Here is a 16,507-nt window from a genome sequence, read left to right as displayed (position 1 = left end):
AAGAACTTGCATCTCCCACTAACTCTCATGCTCCCTCCCCACTGCTTCTTCCCTGAGAAACTTCTGGAAAGTAGGCCTCCATTCCCTGTCACCAGCAGTCGCAGGCACCCTGGAGACTCCCGATCCCTTGTCACTGGCCATGCTCATGCCCCAGTCCCTCGGGCCCTGCCCACCCTCTTTGCAGGCTGTTCCTATCCTCACATGTTGGGGTGTGTGACACTGCCAGTCTTTGGGACTGGCTGGCCCTATCTTACAGAGCTGGGGAGCGGGGTGTTGGTGACAAGCCTGCTCAGGGAATTCATAGGCTAGGAGCAAGAGAGGTGTTTCCTGACAGGCACAGAGCCTTGGCCTAGTCTTTGGCATCTGGTGCCATCCCTGCCTCCCCTGATTGGTGGCCCTCCCCATGTCTCCACTAAAGTGCCCTGGACACTTGCTCTCCTCCCCAGGGGACGGTTGGCTGTTCTCTTCTGTCCTGTCTCCTAGCAACCCTTGGCTGTACCTGGCAATACCCTACTGGGCCCCCTCTGTGCCCCCTTGTTGGGTCCTGTCCCCTGCCTTCCGTGCCCCCTCAGCGGTAGTATGGAGGTGGCCAGGATAGCACAGGGAGCTGGGACCTGCTGGAGTCCGGGAGCCTCCTGGCCTGTTTTGCCATCTGTGTGTCAGGAGGAGGATGGCTAGGGACTCCCCGTGACAGCAGCCAGAGGGCCGCGTGCTCACTCCCACGTGCACACCCCCAGCGGTCTGCAGAAAGGCTCCTGTCTAGAGGGAGAGCCAGGCGCTGGCCAGACGGCCCCAGAGGGCTGCTGCCACCCAAGGAGCAGTCAAGCAGGGCCACGTAGGAGGCCTGGGACACACAAGGCCGGCCCGTCCCATCCCATCCTCTCCTTCTGTGCTTCCCGGGCACCACGCAGGCCTGGCGGACAACACCAATGACCTGGAGAAGCGCAGGCAGATCTACGGGCAGAACTTCATCCCCCCCAAACAACCCAAGACCTTCCTGCAGCTGGTGTGGGAGGCCCTGCAGGACGTGACCCTCATCATCCTGGAGGTGGCTGCCATCGTCTCTCTGGGCCTCTCGTTCTATGCGCCGCCGGGAGAGGAGAGTGAAGGTAAAGCCCGGGGGCCTGGGCTGGAAGGAGGGGGAGGAATGGGGCTTGAGACGAGAGAGGGTCACAGGATGGTGATGTCTCCTCCACTGCTTCCCTTTTGTCCTTGGCGCAGCCTGCGGGAATGTGTCAGGAGGCACAGAAGATGAGGGTGAGGCCGAGGCTGGATGGATAGAGGGGGCTGCCATCCTGCTGTCTGTCATCTGTGTGGTGCTGGTCACAGCCTTCAATGACTGGAGCAAGGAGAAGCAGTTTCGAGGCCTGCAGAGCCGAATTGAGCAGGAGCAGAAGTTCACGGTCATCCGGAACGGGCAGCTCCTCCAGGTCCCCGTGGCTGCGCTGGTGGTGGGGGACATTGCCCAGGTCAAGTACGGTGAGTGCCCTGGTCTTCACCTACCCTGTCAAGGAAGCTCGGCTCCTGCTTCTGGGGAGGGTGGGCCAGAGGAGACCCCCAGCACAGGTTCTCCCCGGCGGCATGGGTGCCGCCACCTGCAGGAGGCCGGAGGTGGGGGAGGTGGGGGGAGCACCGGGCAGGGCCGAGTGGGAGAGTTTCAGACACAGCAGGCCCCCCAGGAATCAGCTGTCCCCACAGCCTCTGTGGAGGGCTTCCCCCCTACAAAGGATGCAAATGTCCTCGTTCCCCAGAAGGAGGAGGGCTCCCAAGTCCCTTTCCCAGGCGGCCCACGGCACCTGACGGGACCTCCCCTGGGGCAGCTGGGAGGAGGTGGTGGGGAGAAAGGCCTCTGCTTCCCGGTGTTCTAGGCGACTTGCTGCCAGCCGACGGCGTGCTCATCCAGGCCAATGACCTCAAGATCGACGAGAGCTCCCTGACGGGCGAGTCTGACCATGTGCGCAAGTCAGCCGACAAAGATCCCATGCTGCTCTCAGGTGAGGGCCACCCTCCTGGCCAGCCTGGCACCAAGGGGCGTCAGCAGCCATGTAGCCCAGCAGGCGGCCTGGACAGGATAATGTCCACCAGGGCCTTCCAGCATAACCATCAGGTTGGGACTCTGAGGACTCCGTCCACCATGAGGCCTGATCGTGGCAGCTCCAGCCACAGGGCGAGGCAGTTGGCCCTCCAGGCCCAGGAGAGTGCTTTGTGTCCTGAATGGGAAGCCCCAAGCAGAGAGGCTTGCGGGGGTCCGCACAGCACTGTGCTTCTCCCAAATCCAGCCCCTCGACAATATCCAGTGGGGCTAGTGTTCCCTTTCCGGAAGGTTTCAACGTAGCCCAGTGTTTATCCCAGTTGGAAACGTAGTGTGAAACGGGACAGGAAGGCTGGAGGCCCTAAGTGGGCCCTGTGGGCCTCGGGGTCCCCTCCAAGCCAGGGAGGAGGCTTCAGCCTAGTTTTAAGGTGGACACAGCCTCTAGCGGCCTGGACGCTGCGTCCCTGCTTCTGGGAGACCCTGGGAGACAAGTTGTGGGCACTGAATATGTCTCCCACTGGGTGGTGCAAATTCCTGTCTCAGTCTCTGTGTTGCTGTTCCAGGCACTCATGTCATGGAAGGTTCTGGAAGAATGGTGGTGACCGCCGTTGGTGTGAACTCACAGACAGGCATCATCTTCACGCTGCTTGGAGCTGGTGGAGAGGAGGAAGAGAAGAAAGATAAGAAAGGTAGCGCAGCAGTGCCGCCAGTCCCTGGCGCTGGTGGGAGCTCCTTCCATGCAGCCCATTCTCTCTTTGCGGGCTGGTGCCACTGAGGGCTCAGGGAGAGCCAGCCCAAGTGGGTGGGAGGCCGGGCCCTCTCTTTTGATTCTCCTTGGAGACTTCTCTTCTGAGGATTTTCCCCCTAAGGGCCGGCAGGCCAAGAGCCCCTCCAGTGCTGTGGACAGGGAGCTTCCCTGAGACCACCATCCCCAAAGGCTTCGGGATCCCATACTTACCTAGGCAGGAATGGGGTCAGAGGGACAGGGGCCACGAGGCAGCCAGGGAGGTGGGGGTCAGAGGTCAGAGGAGGCTGGGACAGGTGAGGGCAGGGCAGCCCACCTGTGGGTGGTGGCCCTGCCCTGGAGCTTACAAAGCTAGGCAAGCCTGAGCCAGGAGGGCCCATTCCTTGCCGTGTGGCTGGAGCTGTCACCATCAGGCCCTGCAGTGGGTGGAGTCCTCAGACCCTCTAACCTGAGGACTATTCAGAGAGGCCCTGATGGACAAGATCACATTGCTGTCACAGCTCCTTCTGACTGGGCGGCCTTGGTCTGGCCTGGGCTTGCCTTCTGGCCACTCGTGCAGCGAAACCACAGTAGGGGAGCTGCACCCACATGGGAAAGCTCCGTTTCCTGCCAGGGCCCTGGGGCCAGTGCGCGGGGCGTGCGGACGTGGGGCAGGCGGTCAGGGCCCGGGGGAAAAGTCAGCCCTGACCCCAGGAGGCAGCAAGGGAGTACCTGGATGACCCTCTGTGGCCTGGAAGCTTCCACGAGCCCTGCCTTCTGGCAGCCTGGGCCTGTGTCTCCCTGTACCGGCTCTTCTTTGTGGCACCAAGTCCTGTAGGGCTCAGTGCAGTGTCACCCCAGTGAGTGCCCTGGGGGTGCACAGGCAAATGGGCGGCCCTGAGCCTCATCTGGGCTGGGCTGGAGTCCCTAGGCCTCTGTCCTGGGAAGCCCAGCTGCCCCTGCCTGGGCTGCCTCCTCATGCCTTGCACACATTGCCCTCTCCCATCGTCCACAGGAACCCACGCTCCTCTGGAGTCTCCAGCCACCCTCCCCAGGCTGCTCACCTTCTCTGTACCTTAAATGAGAGTGTCCTCCCTAACTGTTTCAGGCCTCTCTTTTTTTTTTTTGAAATTGACAAGACCACTTAGCCCCTCCCAGGCCCCACCTGCCCCTCCTCTCCAGCACCCTCAGGCTGTGTTACTTAGGAGTCAGAGCTAGAGGGCTTCCTGGAGGAAGGGAAACCTGAGGGGTCCCTGGAGGGAGAACAGCAGCTGACCAGTTGGGGAAAGGGTAGCAGCAAGACCAGGGGGCTCCCTGCTCACCCTCCCCGTCTCTCCCGCCCCATCCCCATTGTTTGGTGCAGCCTGCCCAGTACATGCCTAGGATACTTGCCTTCTACCTGCACCCAACCCCCTATTTCTTGTCTCTTGACCTTGACTCCTAAGCACCTTTCTCCAAGTGTGCTTCCCCTCCTCACCTTCCCCCTACTCCTGCCTCTTCTGGCAGGGCCCAGCCCTCCTCTTCCAGCAATACTCATCCCAAGCCTCCCCCTGCCTCCCTCCTCCAGAGGCCTCCCAGGGCTTGTGTGCAGGCTGGGTCTGGAGTCCATGCTTCCTTCAGGCCCCCACGGCCCCAAGGCTCTGCTGTCTCCCCTGCTGTGCTGTGCGGTCATCACACTGCCATCTTGTGTCCATGGGGGTCTCCCCTCCCTGCAAGAAGGCCCTCTATGCCCACAGGAACCCTGGGCAAAGAAGGCCTGATCAATGCCCCACCCCTGGCTGAGGGAGAAGCGGTGCTCTCCCTGCTGCCTGGGGACCCCAGATCCCAACCCCAACTGCCTGGGAGCCACCTGGCACCATCTGTGTCCCTGGATGCCCAGTGACATGAGCCATTGGATGGGTGACTGGCCACAAGCCCCTCCTGCCCTAGTTGGTTGGATTCCAGAGCTAGGGCTGGTGCAGATGGGGCCCCCCAGGAAGTTCCTCTAACTGCAGCTCTCAGAAGGGGCGGCTGTGCCACCACCTGAGCCCCTGGATAGGGCCACTTGGGGCCAGCCTGGCCTTCCAGGGCTGCTGGGTGCTAGTGCTCAGGCTGGCACTCCTGTGCAGTAGCCCTGGGTTGACCAATGAATGACCTAAAAGCACCCGGCAGAGTCCTAGAGTCTCATTCCTTTGTCCCTTTAAAACACACACTGGGGCCAGGTGCAGTGGCTCATGCCTATAATCCCAACACTTTGAGAGGTCAAGGCGGGTGAATCACTTGAGGTCAGGAGTTCGAGACCAGCCTGGCCAACATGACGAAACCCCATCTCTATTAAAAATACAAAAATTAGCTGGACGTGGTGGTGTATGCTTGTAGTCCCAGCTACTTGGGAGGCTGAGGCAGGAGGATCACTTAAACCCGGGAGGTGGAGGTTGCAGTGCACACACACACACACACACACACACACACTGAGCTAACTGCTAGACGTGACTGCAGGGAAAACCGATCCCTAGGCAAGGGGAGCTGGGTGCTGTCTGCCTGGCTTCCAGGGGTTAGGGGCCATCTAAGTGAACCCCTTGAGCTGGTTTGCAAGGAGCAGACATCCTGACCTGGGGAGGTTCCAGCTTCCAGGAACCTCCCACTGCCAGCTATGTGTGACCCAGGGCCTTTCCAAGGCTGGCTTTAGGGGTTCACTGTAGGGCTGAGCTTAAGGCCCAAGGGGGAGCCCTGGGCAGAGGTCTGGCTCAGGAATGCCAGTGTTCATGGTGACCGTGTGCTGGGAAGTGGTGACGGGGTGAGCCTGGAGAGGACGGGGCATGAAGAAAGTGCTGCGGTGGGCAGTGCTTAGGGTCACCAGCAATCAGGCCCCTCCTCCCCACCCCCTCTGCCACGCGGCCCCCAGGCTGTGCTGTGCATGTGCATGTATGTGCCACACGGTGTCCTCAAGCCTTCGTGTCTGTCATCCCTCTTCCATTGTAGGCAAGCAGCAGGATGGGGCCATGGAGAGTAGCCAGACCAAAGGTAACGGGCGCCGCTGCTTGGGTACCACTAGCTTGGAGCCCTGGGGGTGGGGCTGGTGGAGGGCACAGTGTGGGGGGAGGGTCACTTGCCTCAATGGCAGGAGCAGCACTTGGAGACCAGGTGAGTGGGCTGCACAGTCCCGTCCCAGTGCAGAGGGAGGAGAGAGCACACCCCTGGGGCTGCACAGGGCATCCTGGCCACAGACACTGCTGGCAGCTCAGCCCAGCCACCTAGAGGAGACCTTAGCCCAGCATGAGTGGGTGCCCCGAGTCCACTCTGGCCAGATGAGAAAACTGAGGCCCAGAAGGGCTGACTCGCCTGAAGTTCTGGGTCCCAGTCAGTGTTTCCCAGGCCAGCTTCCTTTCAGCCAAGCCTGTGGACCTGGGAGACAGAGGGGTCCTCTGAGGGCCAGAGGCCCGGCTCTCCTCTCAGCCCCAGACGCCTGGCAGGTGCCGACACCCTAGGGCCAGCGTGTGCCTGGCTGTGAGACACAGGAAGCAGGAGACAGGGTGGGGGGAGGGGGGAGGAGGCTGGCCGTGGCCCACGGAGGAGAGGAGATATGGGCCAATGCAGCAGCCAGCTCTAGGTGCTGGGAGGCCATGGGGGACAAGGCAGGTCCTGACCCTCAGGAAGGTCATGGGCAGAGATGACCCAGGCAACGCCCAGTATGGAGCTGGGTTTGGGAGGGCACTGGGGGACAGCCCAATGGCTGGAGCCCTGGGTTGAGGAGGTGGCAGCAGGTGGGGCACAAAGCTAGAGGGGACCAGCTGCGTGGGGCAATTGTGTCCTGACGCTACTCGGAAGAGGAGCCATGGCAAATGGCCTCGGGCTGGCAGGTGAGGAGGAGCAGGAGGAGGCAGAGGTGATGGCGGTAGTGCCAAGAGCCCCAGTGGATCGGGGACCAGAGTAGTGAGGGAGAAAGACGAGTCTGCTCTCCCCAGGTCGCTGCGTCGGTCCCTGGGCACAAGAGGGAGGTGGGGTGGCCAGGATTACTCTGGGCTGTGGAGTGGGTGCGACCAGAGCTTGGCAGGGAGGGAGATGAGGAAGTCACAGAAGCAGAGGAGTGGGTAGAGGAGGGAGCCAGAGTGGGGGGCACACCCCCACCATGTCGAGGGCAGCAAGGATGAGGAGCACAGGGCCCACCAGAGAAGAAGGGAGAGGAGCCGTCTGCTCCAGGGGAGAGACAGGGAGGGTGCTGGAGGGACAGATGGAGCCTGAACAGACGCAGGGCTGGCTGGTGGGAGGAGAGTGCATGGGGCTCCTGGGCCTCCCTAAGGGAGGTAGGAGGGGGCTCGGACAGCAGTAGGCAGATGAGTCAGCTCAGGGTTCTGGAACATTCCTTGGGCCACAGGCCTCTGCTCTCAGGTATTATTTGGGGCATTTCAGGACTGGTCATCCTGTCTGTGTGCCCAAATTCCTTGTGCTGTGTCTGTCCTCCCTTCTCCCGAGAGAACCATCTCTGTCCCACCTAGAACAGTGCTGGAGCCACCCCACCCACCCCAAGAGGGCTTGAGCTTAGGAGGCGAGAGATGGGAAGTTGATAGACTTGAAATAGGAGAGCTCCACTGAATCCCGTCTCCTCTCTATGGTGTGGCATGTCTTACCCCACAAAAGCCCCTTGTAACCCCTTCTCCCCAGCCAGGCACTGACCTTGGCCATGGGGTTCCTCTGTGTGCAGCTAAGAAGCAGGATGGCGCAGTGGCCATGGAGATGCAGCCCCTGAAGAGCGCAGAGGGTGGGGAGATGGAGGAGCGGGAGAAGAAGAAAGCCAACGCACCCAAGAAGGAGAAGTCTGTCCTTCAGGGAAAGCTCACAAAGCTAGCGGTGCAGATCGGGAAAGCAGGTAGGGACAGCAGGAGGTGGCGGGCCCAGGCCATCGACTGGGCGTGGAGGACACTGGGCTCCTGGAGATGAGCCCAGGCTGTGCAGAGCAAGTGGGAAGGAATGTGGCAGGTGAAGTGTGGGCCAGGCAGCCAGGGGCACAGGCCAGGGCCGGCAGTGGCCATCGGGGTCTGGTGCAGCCCTTCCCTAGCGAGCATAAATCCCAAACCCTCAACAAACACCCCAGGTCACACACTGAGCCACTGCCCATGAGGTGCCCCTACCCAAGGCTCATAAAGCAGCTGGGGGCATGCAGGGCTGGTACCCCAACTTCTCGGGGGCAGTGCAGGATAGACTCTTGCTAGCCCTCCCCAGCGGTGCCTCTCGTGCCATCAGGCCACAAAGTCCACTCCCCAACCCCAGCAGAACTCCAGAAGAGGCCACGCAGAACCCCCTTGCAAACAGGCACCAGCTCACCTGCTGAGCCAAGCCCGCGCTGTTTATCCTGAAACGCAATGCAAATCTACAAGGCCTTCACAAATGCCTCCAAGACCATGCCCATACCTCTTCTTCTCTCTTCCTGTCCCCCTCCTTCCCTCACCCGTGGCAACCCCTTTCCTCTCCTCCCTCCTCTGTGGCAGGGCTGGTGATGTCCGCCATCACCGTCATCATCCTGGTCCTCTACTTTGTGATCGAGACGTTTGTTTTGGAAGGCCGGACATGGCTGGCAGAGTGCACACCGGTCTATGTGCAATACTTCGTGAAGTTCTTCATCATTGGTGTCACTGTGCTGGTCGTGGCTGTCCCAGAGGGCCTGCCACTTGCAGTCACCATCTCCTTAGCTTACTCTGTCAAGGTAATCATAAAACTTACAGTTGATACTGTTTACAGACTAGGAAACTGGGGTAAGAAGTCATTGGGCGCCTTGGCAGCAGTATAAACTGGAGGACATTTAGGATGGCTCAAGGGAGGAGAGGAGGTGCCGAGCAGGGACCCAGGGGGCAGCTTTGCTGATCTGTCAGCTCAAGTCCCTGGGCATGAGATGCGCCAGAAAGCAGGCAGGCAGTGGAATACCCAGGGGTCAGCATCTGCACAATGTGGGCAGTAGGACGGAGGGGCCGGGAGGCAGTGGGGAGGCAGGGAATCAGCAGAGGGCCTGGGACACTGGGAGGCAGTGGGAGGAATGGAGGGAGCCAGGAGTGGGGTGGTGGGGTGGGAGAGCTGCAGGGCTGGTGGGTGGGTAACTGAGAGGGGGCTCGGGCAGGGAAGGTCCCAGGTGCTCATCCCACCCCCACCGTTGCATGAGGTTTCTGATGCCTTATAGCCTTGCTATTGGCTCAGGGCTGACCGAGGTCCCCAGTGTTCTTAGTGCCACACGTGGAGCTAACTGAGCAGAACAGAGTCGTGCGGTGTTTGTGTTGACATCTCTCACTCCCCCACCCCAACAAGCACCTGGGCCAAATGCCCATACCCTTGCCCTTTGCAGAAAATGATGAAAGACAACAACCTGGTGCGCCACCTGGATGCCTGTGAGACCATGGGCAATGCCACAGCCATCTGCTCTGACAAGACGGGCACACTTACCACCAACCGTATGACCGTGGTCCAGTCCTACCTAGGGGACACCCACTACAAAGAGATTCCGGCCCCCAGCGCCCTGACCCCTAAGATCCTCGACCTCCTGGTCCATGCCATCTCCATCAACAGTGCCTATACCACCAAAATACTAGTGAGCTGGGGCAGAAGCGGGCGGGCAGGGCTGGGGGTGGGAGCAGCGGAGAGACCTGGCCAGGGTGCCAGGTGAGCTGTTGCAAGGTACTCATTAGGCCCCCCCCTTGAGAACTTTGGCCCAGAGCCACAGTGGTCTCTGGGGTGCTGCTTACCCTCCTGCCCATCCCTGGCCTCACAGGTGGCTCTGGCTGGGAAACTGCCTGTAGCTAAGGCAGACCTTCCTCTGCTCCCCGCCTCCCACACCCTAACAATATGGTGACCACAAGGGGACAGAGCTGGGGCTCCAGGGGCAGCATGGAGGGTGGTCACAGGCCCCCAGTGCCATGCTAGCCCTCCTCATCTTGCAGCCTCCTGAGAAGGAAGGCGCCCTCCCACGCCAGGTGGGCAATAAGACGGAGTGCGCCCTGCTGGGCTTCGTCTTGGACCTGAAGCGAGACTTCCAGCCCGTGCGCGAGCAGATCCCGGAAGACAAGCTTTACAAAGTATACACCTTCAACTCGGTCCGCAAGTCCATGAGCACAGTCATCCGCATGCCCGACGGTGGCTTCCGCCTCTTCAGCAAGGGGGCCTCAGAGATCCTGCTGAAAAAGTGAGTGAGCAGCAGGGAGGTGCCAGGGTATGTGCAGAGTTTCTGATGCTATTGTTGTGGTAAAAGAGGCCAAACATAAAATTCACCATTTCAACCACTTTACAGTGTCCAGTTGAATGGCATTAAGCACATTCACAATATCATGCAACCGTCACCACTAACCAGTTCCAAAACACCTCCATCACCCTGGAAAGCAACCCCAGACCCATGAGCAGCCCACCCCACTCCCCTCCCCAGACCTGGCACCCACTCATGTGCTTCCTGTCTGGATGGATTTCCCTGTCTGGACATTTCCTATCAAGGGACTCATACAGTGTGTGGCCTTTTGTGTCTGGTTTCTTTCCTTAGTGTAAAGTTTTTCAGTTTCACCCAGGTATTAGACCTTCCTTTTTTGTTTTGTTTTGTTTTGTTTTGTTTTGTTTTGTTTTGTTGCTCAAGCCATCCTCTTACCTCAGTGTTCCGAGTAGCTGAGATTACATGTGCATGCCACCACGCCCAGCTAATTTTTAAATTGTTTGTAGAGCTGAGGTCTCATCATGTTGCCCAGGGTGGTCTTGAAGTCTTGGGCTCAAGCGATCCACCCATCCCGTCCTCCCTAAGTGCTAGGATTACAGGAATGAGCCACTGCGCCCAGCCCAAACTTCCATTCTTTCTAAGGCTGAGTAATATCCCATTGTATGGTAAAGCACATTTTGTTGGTCCATTCATTCATTGATCCGTGTACCAGTACGTGAGTCGTTTCCACCTTTTGGCTGTCGCGAGTCACGCTGCTGTGAACATTCATGTACAAGTTTTTGTTTGAACCCATGTTTTCAATTCTTTTGCGTGGACATCTAGGAGAGAAATGACTGGCTCGTGGTGTCCACCAAACTGTTTTCCACAGGGGCAGCAGCATTTCACATTCCCACCAGTGACATAGGAGGGTTCCACCTTCTCCCCATCTTCAACAGCACTTATTTTCTGGTGTGTCAGTGCTGATGGGGGGGCCATCCTTGTGGGTATGAGGCAGTATCTCCTGGTGGTTTTGATCTCTTTTGATGTGCTGAGTGGCCATTTGCCTGTCTTCCTTGGGGAAATGTCTGTCCCAGCCCTTGGCTTGGTGCTGAGTTGGGTTGTTCGTCTTTTTATTGGTGGGCTATAATGTTCTTTATATATTCCAGATCCTAGATCCTTATCAGCTATGCGATTTCTACACATTCTGTCCCATTCTGTGGCCTGTCTTCACTCTCTTGATAGTGTCCTTAGATGCACAAATGTTTTAAATTGTGATGACGTCCAGTTGATCTATTTTCTTGTTGTTGCTTAGAGATGATGAAAATTTTCTTAGAGATGATGCAAATTTTCTGGAATTGGAGACTGGTGATGGTTGTGCAACTCTGTGACTATACTAAAAACCATTGAATTATCTACTTTAAATGGGTGGACTGTGTGGTGCGTGAATTATATCCCAATAAAGCTATTAGAACAAAGTGAGGGAGAGCGCACAGCGTCACCTCCAAGTGCTCTGGCTTCCCCACTCCCACTCAGCCTTCCCGCACTCCACACCCTTGGCCTTGGCGTCTCTGTCCCCCACCCACCTGGCTCCTCATGACTGCCATCCCAGGGCCCTCAGGGCAGGGTCCTCTGCAGAACGCCCAGGGCTCCCCAAAGGCCCAGGCCCAGCCCTCCTTCCTGCATTCAGTGGACTGGACCACCAAGTGCACCCTGCCTGACCTCCCCACCCACAGCGCTCTCCCGAGAACTCTGCCAGGCGCAGCGTTCACCGCCAGGGCCTGGACCACCTCCTCCTTGGAGCCATCCCTGCTGGTGTGGGGGCCTCAGCCCTCTTTCTGTGCTGCTTTTTTGGTGGGCACTGGGGGACACTGAGGCACTGAGGATAAAAGGCCCAGCCCAGCTTCACTCTGCTGGCTGTGCATACATGAGCAAGTTACTCCCCCTACTCCCATGCCTCAGCTTCCCCGGCAGCATGGAGATCACAGAATACTTATCTCTGGGGAGGGGTGTGAGGACTCTGTGGGTGAATCCACATCCGTAGGAGGCCCTCCGTCTGCACAGCTTCTGTTATGATAATTTCCTTCATCACCAGCCTCCTGTTGAGTGGCAGCACCTGGCACTCACAGCCCCACTGGCTTCTTCCACCACGCCCACCTCTGTGGCCCTCAGCTCCTTTGCTCCCTCCTCTCCCCACCTGAATCCTCCTAGTCCTGTCCCTTTTGAGAAACTCCTGGAGTCATGAGTGCTCTACTGAGGCTGTGGCTGCCTGAATGTGGTTATAGCGATTGTCCACAGACTTCAGTTTTTGCCCATGTTCCACCCCCTTGTCCCATGAAGTATCTGGTGGAGCTGCCATGAGCCGCATACTCCTGCCTCCCTCTCTCCTGGTCTCTCAGCCTGCAGCAGTGCATGAGTGTCCTGGTGCCTTCAAGCAACAGAAATGGATTCTCCCCCAGTTCTGGAGGCCAGAAGTCCAAATCAGGGCCTGGGCAGGGCTGAAGCCCCTCCAAAACATGTCAGGCAGGACACATCCTGCCTCCTCCAGCTTCTGGTGGTGGCCGCCAGTCCTTGTGTTCCTCGGCTTGCAGCTGCCCCTCTCTAATCTCTGCCTGTTGTCACACAGTGTTCTCCCTGTGTGTCTGTGTTCCCACACGGGGCTCTCCTCTCTGATAAGGACCCCAGTCCTTGGCTAAGCCCCCAATCCAGTGTTACCAGAACTGTTTCCTGTTGTTCTCTCCCCACCTCCACCTCATCTCTGCCCACCCCCTGCCTAGGTGCACCAACATCTTAAACAGCAATGGCGAACTCCGAGGCTTTCGGCCTCGGGACCGGGACGACATGGTGAGGAAGATCATTGAGCCGATGGCTTGCGATGGCCTCCGCACCATCTGCATCGCCTACCGGGACTTCTCTGCAGGCCAGGAGCCCGACTGGGACAACGAGAACGAGGTCGTGGGTGACCTCACCTGCATAGCTGTCGTGGGCATTGAGGACCCCGTGCGGCCCGAGGTAGTCCCTGCCTTCTCTGTGAGCTGCCCTGGTAACTGTGCCCTCTGCCCGAGCTTGTCCAGACTGGTAGGGGTGGCCTTCCTTCACACATAGTTGCTGCGGTCCCTCCGTAGTACACTTGAGCCCTGTCCTGGGTGCTCTCGCCCTGGCACCCGCACAAAGGCTCTGTCTTGCCTGCTGGAAGGCCTCTCCTGCTTGGCCTATGGGCCCAGCTCAGGCTCCACCTTCTACCAGGTGAGAAGGTGGCAGTGGCAGAGAGACCGTCGACATTTGGGATCTGATCTGCCCAGGACTGATGGACTGGAGGTGGTGCTGAAGCCTGAGGGGACACAGGTTTGGGGGACAGGGTGGGCGTTTATTGCTTGAGAGTTTGGCTGGGGCTACTCAACAGTCAGGACGTCCCGTGGGGAGCTCATAGCAAAGGTCCTGGTGGGAGAGGGAGCCCAGAAGCATATCTCCATATGGACGATGCCACCAGGGGAGTCCAGACGAGGGAGACCTTGAGGTCTGTGTGGCAGATGCCACAGCCTTGACGCTGGGAAGTCACTTTGTTGTTGAAAGATCCCAGAGGCTGGAGGGATCCAGGCCTGGAGGATGGCCAGCCCCGGAGGGAGAGTGTAAGGTGTGGGGTACCCCTCTGTCTCCCCAGGGCCTCTGCAAGGCACCCACCTCTGTCAGAAGCAGGGCCACTTTGATCCTGCCTATCACCCTGAGAACTTGTATTTGTAGGAGCCACCCTGGGGGTGCAGGTGTAACCCGGGAGGAGAAGCTTCTGGGCTCTCCTTTGGGAGACAGGTATGCATGTATTGGATCACGTAGCAAAGACACTTGATTCAAAGACAGTGCATCTAAACACCAGCCATGGGGTCATGTCAACAGAGCAGCCCTGCGCCCCGAGGAGAACATGGTCACTACGCCTGGAGAGGGAGCACCTCAAACCTGCCCTGGGAGAAAATGGGTGGTAGCGGAGGACAGGGCAGAGAAGTCCAGCGAGGGCAATGGGCCCCACGATGGTGGGCAGTGGCGTGAGTCCCGGACCCCGCTGAGCCTGGGAGAGCAGAAGGAGAGGGTGCTGGTGAGGTGAAGCAAGGCCACACTTGGGGACAGGCTTAGAGGCCTTTCCCTTCAGGAGCCATCGAGTCCCTCTGTTGGACCAGGGAGCAACTGAAGCACGGAGCGGAGGAAGGAATCTTGCCAGAGGGTCCTGGGGAAGAGGGCCAGCTCCTTCCCAGCTTGCGAGTGGCTGAGAGAGAATCCAAGTGGTAGACCACAGTGACAGGGCCAGGCTGTGGAGGCTGGGCAGACCCCCACAAAGACTGGCCAGCCTGGTGGTGGCTGAGGACACACAGAGGGCCCAGTGAAGCCCTGGTTGCCAACAACAGGCAGTAGGCACAAGGGCCTCACTGAAACCTGCCAGGGTGCTTGGAGATGTGGCACGGCTGCAGCCAGAGGAGGGCCCGCGGGGCTGGGCCCTGGGGGGCCACAGGAAGCCTGTGGCAGGGGTGGTATTGATGCTGGAGCTGGGCCAGCGGGGGCCACTGGCAACTTCTCCAGACACCTGGCTGGCTGCTGTGCTGTGGGGCCTTGGGGAGAAGGCAGGGAGCAGGGCTGAGCAGGCGAGGAAGGACAGCCTGGCCTGGCCCTTTGGGGCCCTTTGAGGGTTTCTTCCTTTGGGGAAGAAACCGGGCTACACACACTGGGCCTGAGGAGGCAGGAGGCCTGGGTTCGCAACTGCTGGTTTTCAGGCTCGTCACGGCCACTTGGTGGCAGCAGAGGGTGGCTTCCAGACGTTTCAGGGCCAGGCATTCACTGGCTCAGAGGAGAATTGTCTTTCTGTGGCTCATGATCTTGTTATCCAGCACCCCAAGATCCTCAGAGAGTAGAAAGTGTCCCCGAGGCTGACAGCGAGGCCACTTGGTGGTATTCGCTGCAGGGACCATTGGATCACTCTGCCACAGCCTGAAGCGGGGCCCCAGCTGTCTCCCTGGCAAAGGTCACAGCCCCCCTGCCCATGGCCTCAGGGGCTGCCAGCATGCCGGGACTCCCAGGTCAATGTCCTCCCCTGGCCTCTCCCGGCTGCCCCGCCCCTGGCTCCTGCTCTTGCGTGTCTACTCCACCCACCCCAGGCTCCCTAGGCCTGGGGGCTTGGCCACACCTAGGCTTCTGCACTCACCCAACAGTGCTCACAAGCCCCACTGCCTAGGCTTGACCTCCTCATTCAGGTTCCCAAACTCTGAACCTGGCTCCTCTTCTCCTCTCCCCTTGCCCCTCCACCTCAGTGGCATCAGCTGCCTGACCCTGTCTCTCTGTCTCTGAGCCTGAAGAGCAACTCCCTGTCCCCCCACCACTGGGACAATGCCACCACCTCCCGGCCGGTCTCCTGGCTTCCCGCCCTCAACCCCGTGCAGTGCTTTCCACTCAGCACTGGGGAACCTCTTTCTCTTTCTCCAGAATCTAATATGATGCAGGTGCCCCCCAACTTTTAACAAATTTTTAACTTGGTGCAAAGGCGATGCGCATTCAGCAGAAACTTTACTTCGAGTCCCATACAACCATTCTGTTTTTCCCTTTCAGTGCAGTGTTCAGTGAGTTACACGAGATAATCAGCACTGTATTCCACAGTAGGCTTTGTGTTCAATGCTTTTGCCCAACTGTAGGCTAATGTAAGTGTTCTGAGCACGTGTAAGGTGAGCTGAGCTAAGCCATCTCTGACTTAGGGTATTTTCAGCTTATCATGGGTTTATCGGGACCTAACCCCATTGTAAATTGAGGAGCATCTGTGTTTGAAAAAGGAAATGTGCACTACACAACCAAAGCTATGTTCTGCTTCCCCTGGAGAGGAGAGAGATATGTTGTCCTGCAAAACTACACTAGGAAAAAGATTAACTCCTGAGAAAAATGTCTTAGGTTTTATATTGTTTTAAAATGTCATAATAAGCTACAGAGGCAAGTGAGAGAGGAGTCCAGGTGCCCACCCTAGCCGTGGTGGACCCTCTGGCTACCTGGGAGCCCTCAAGGTGGCTGAGGGTGCGAGGCCCCCTCCTCCTTCTTCTTTAGAGCTATGTCCCCTGCCAGCCTGTCTGTAACCCAGGCTGACCCTGGCTCAGCAGCCCCGTGTCTGTTTTCCAGCTGGAAAATGAGGTTGACAGAGCTGGGTGATTTCTATGGTCGCCCAGGTGACCTTTCCAGATGCGAGTCTGATGGTGCCCCTGAACAGCGTAAAGCTTCCAGTGACTTTTCCCTGCCATGCCTCTGCCATCAGGGCCTGGATCTGTGTCGTCACTGGTCCCCAGGGCCTGGCACTCCCAGGGCCTGACACAGTGAAGGAGGCAAGCACCTGCTCATTGCGGCTTGGCCGGGGCGGGACAGCCCTGCCACCCTCTGGGCCTCCTCTGGGCCCATGCCTCCACAGGGGCCCTGCATGGGGACCCATGGTTTGGCTTTACTGTCATCTCTGCTGGACTTTGGGCCGGCCGCAGATCTGATGGAGGAAGGGGTACTGCTTCAACCCAAAATACGTCTTGCCTCGATGACCCCACCCACCTCTCTTATCTCTGCTAGGTCCCTGAAGCTATCCGAAAATGCCAGCGTGCTGGCATCACAG

General features: G+C 58.7%; 1 protein-coding gene across 1 annotated transcript in view; it reads left to right on the top strand.

The window, feature by feature from the left end:
• ATP2B3 (ATPase plasma membrane Ca2+ transporting 3) overlaps positions 1 to 16,503 on the top strand; it is a gene marked incomplete at its 3' end in the record, with an annotated part of 39,238 nt that extends 22,735 nt beyond the window's left edge. The window contains exons 3-13 of the mRNA XM_031660909.1: positions 912 to 1,109; positions 1,222 to 1,479; positions 1,869 to 1,994; positions 2,596 to 2,721; positions 5,718 to 5,759; positions 7,438 to 7,602; positions 8,222 to 8,436; positions 9,067 to 9,309; positions 9,659 to 9,900; positions 12,669 to 12,903; positions 16,465 to 16,503. Of these exons, the coding sequence (XP_031516769.1) occupies positions 912 to 1,109; positions 1,222 to 1,479; positions 1,869 to 1,994; positions 2,596 to 2,721; positions 5,718 to 5,759; positions 7,438 to 7,602; positions 8,222 to 8,436; positions 9,067 to 9,309; positions 9,659 to 9,900; positions 12,669 to 12,903; positions 16,465 to 16,503 (1,889 nt within the window). The remainder of the gene's footprint in view (positions 1 to 911; positions 1,110 to 1,221; positions 1,480 to 1,868; positions 1,995 to 2,595; positions 2,722 to 5,717; positions 5,760 to 7,437; positions 7,603 to 8,221; positions 8,437 to 9,066; positions 9,310 to 9,658; positions 9,901 to 12,668; positions 12,904 to 16,464) is intronic.
• Between the last annotated feature and the right edge of the window lie 4 nt (positions 16,504 to 16,507).

This window comes from Papio anubis, chromosome X, assembly GCF_008728515.1.
Source record: "Papio anubis isolate 15944 chromosome X, Panubis1.0, whole genome shotgun sequence".
Lineage (NCBI taxonomy): Eukaryota > Metazoa > Chordata > Mammalia > Primates > Cercopithecidae > Papio > Papio anubis.
Note: the sequence above shows the minus strand (reverse complement) of the source record. Positions and strands in the feature narration are given on the sequence as shown.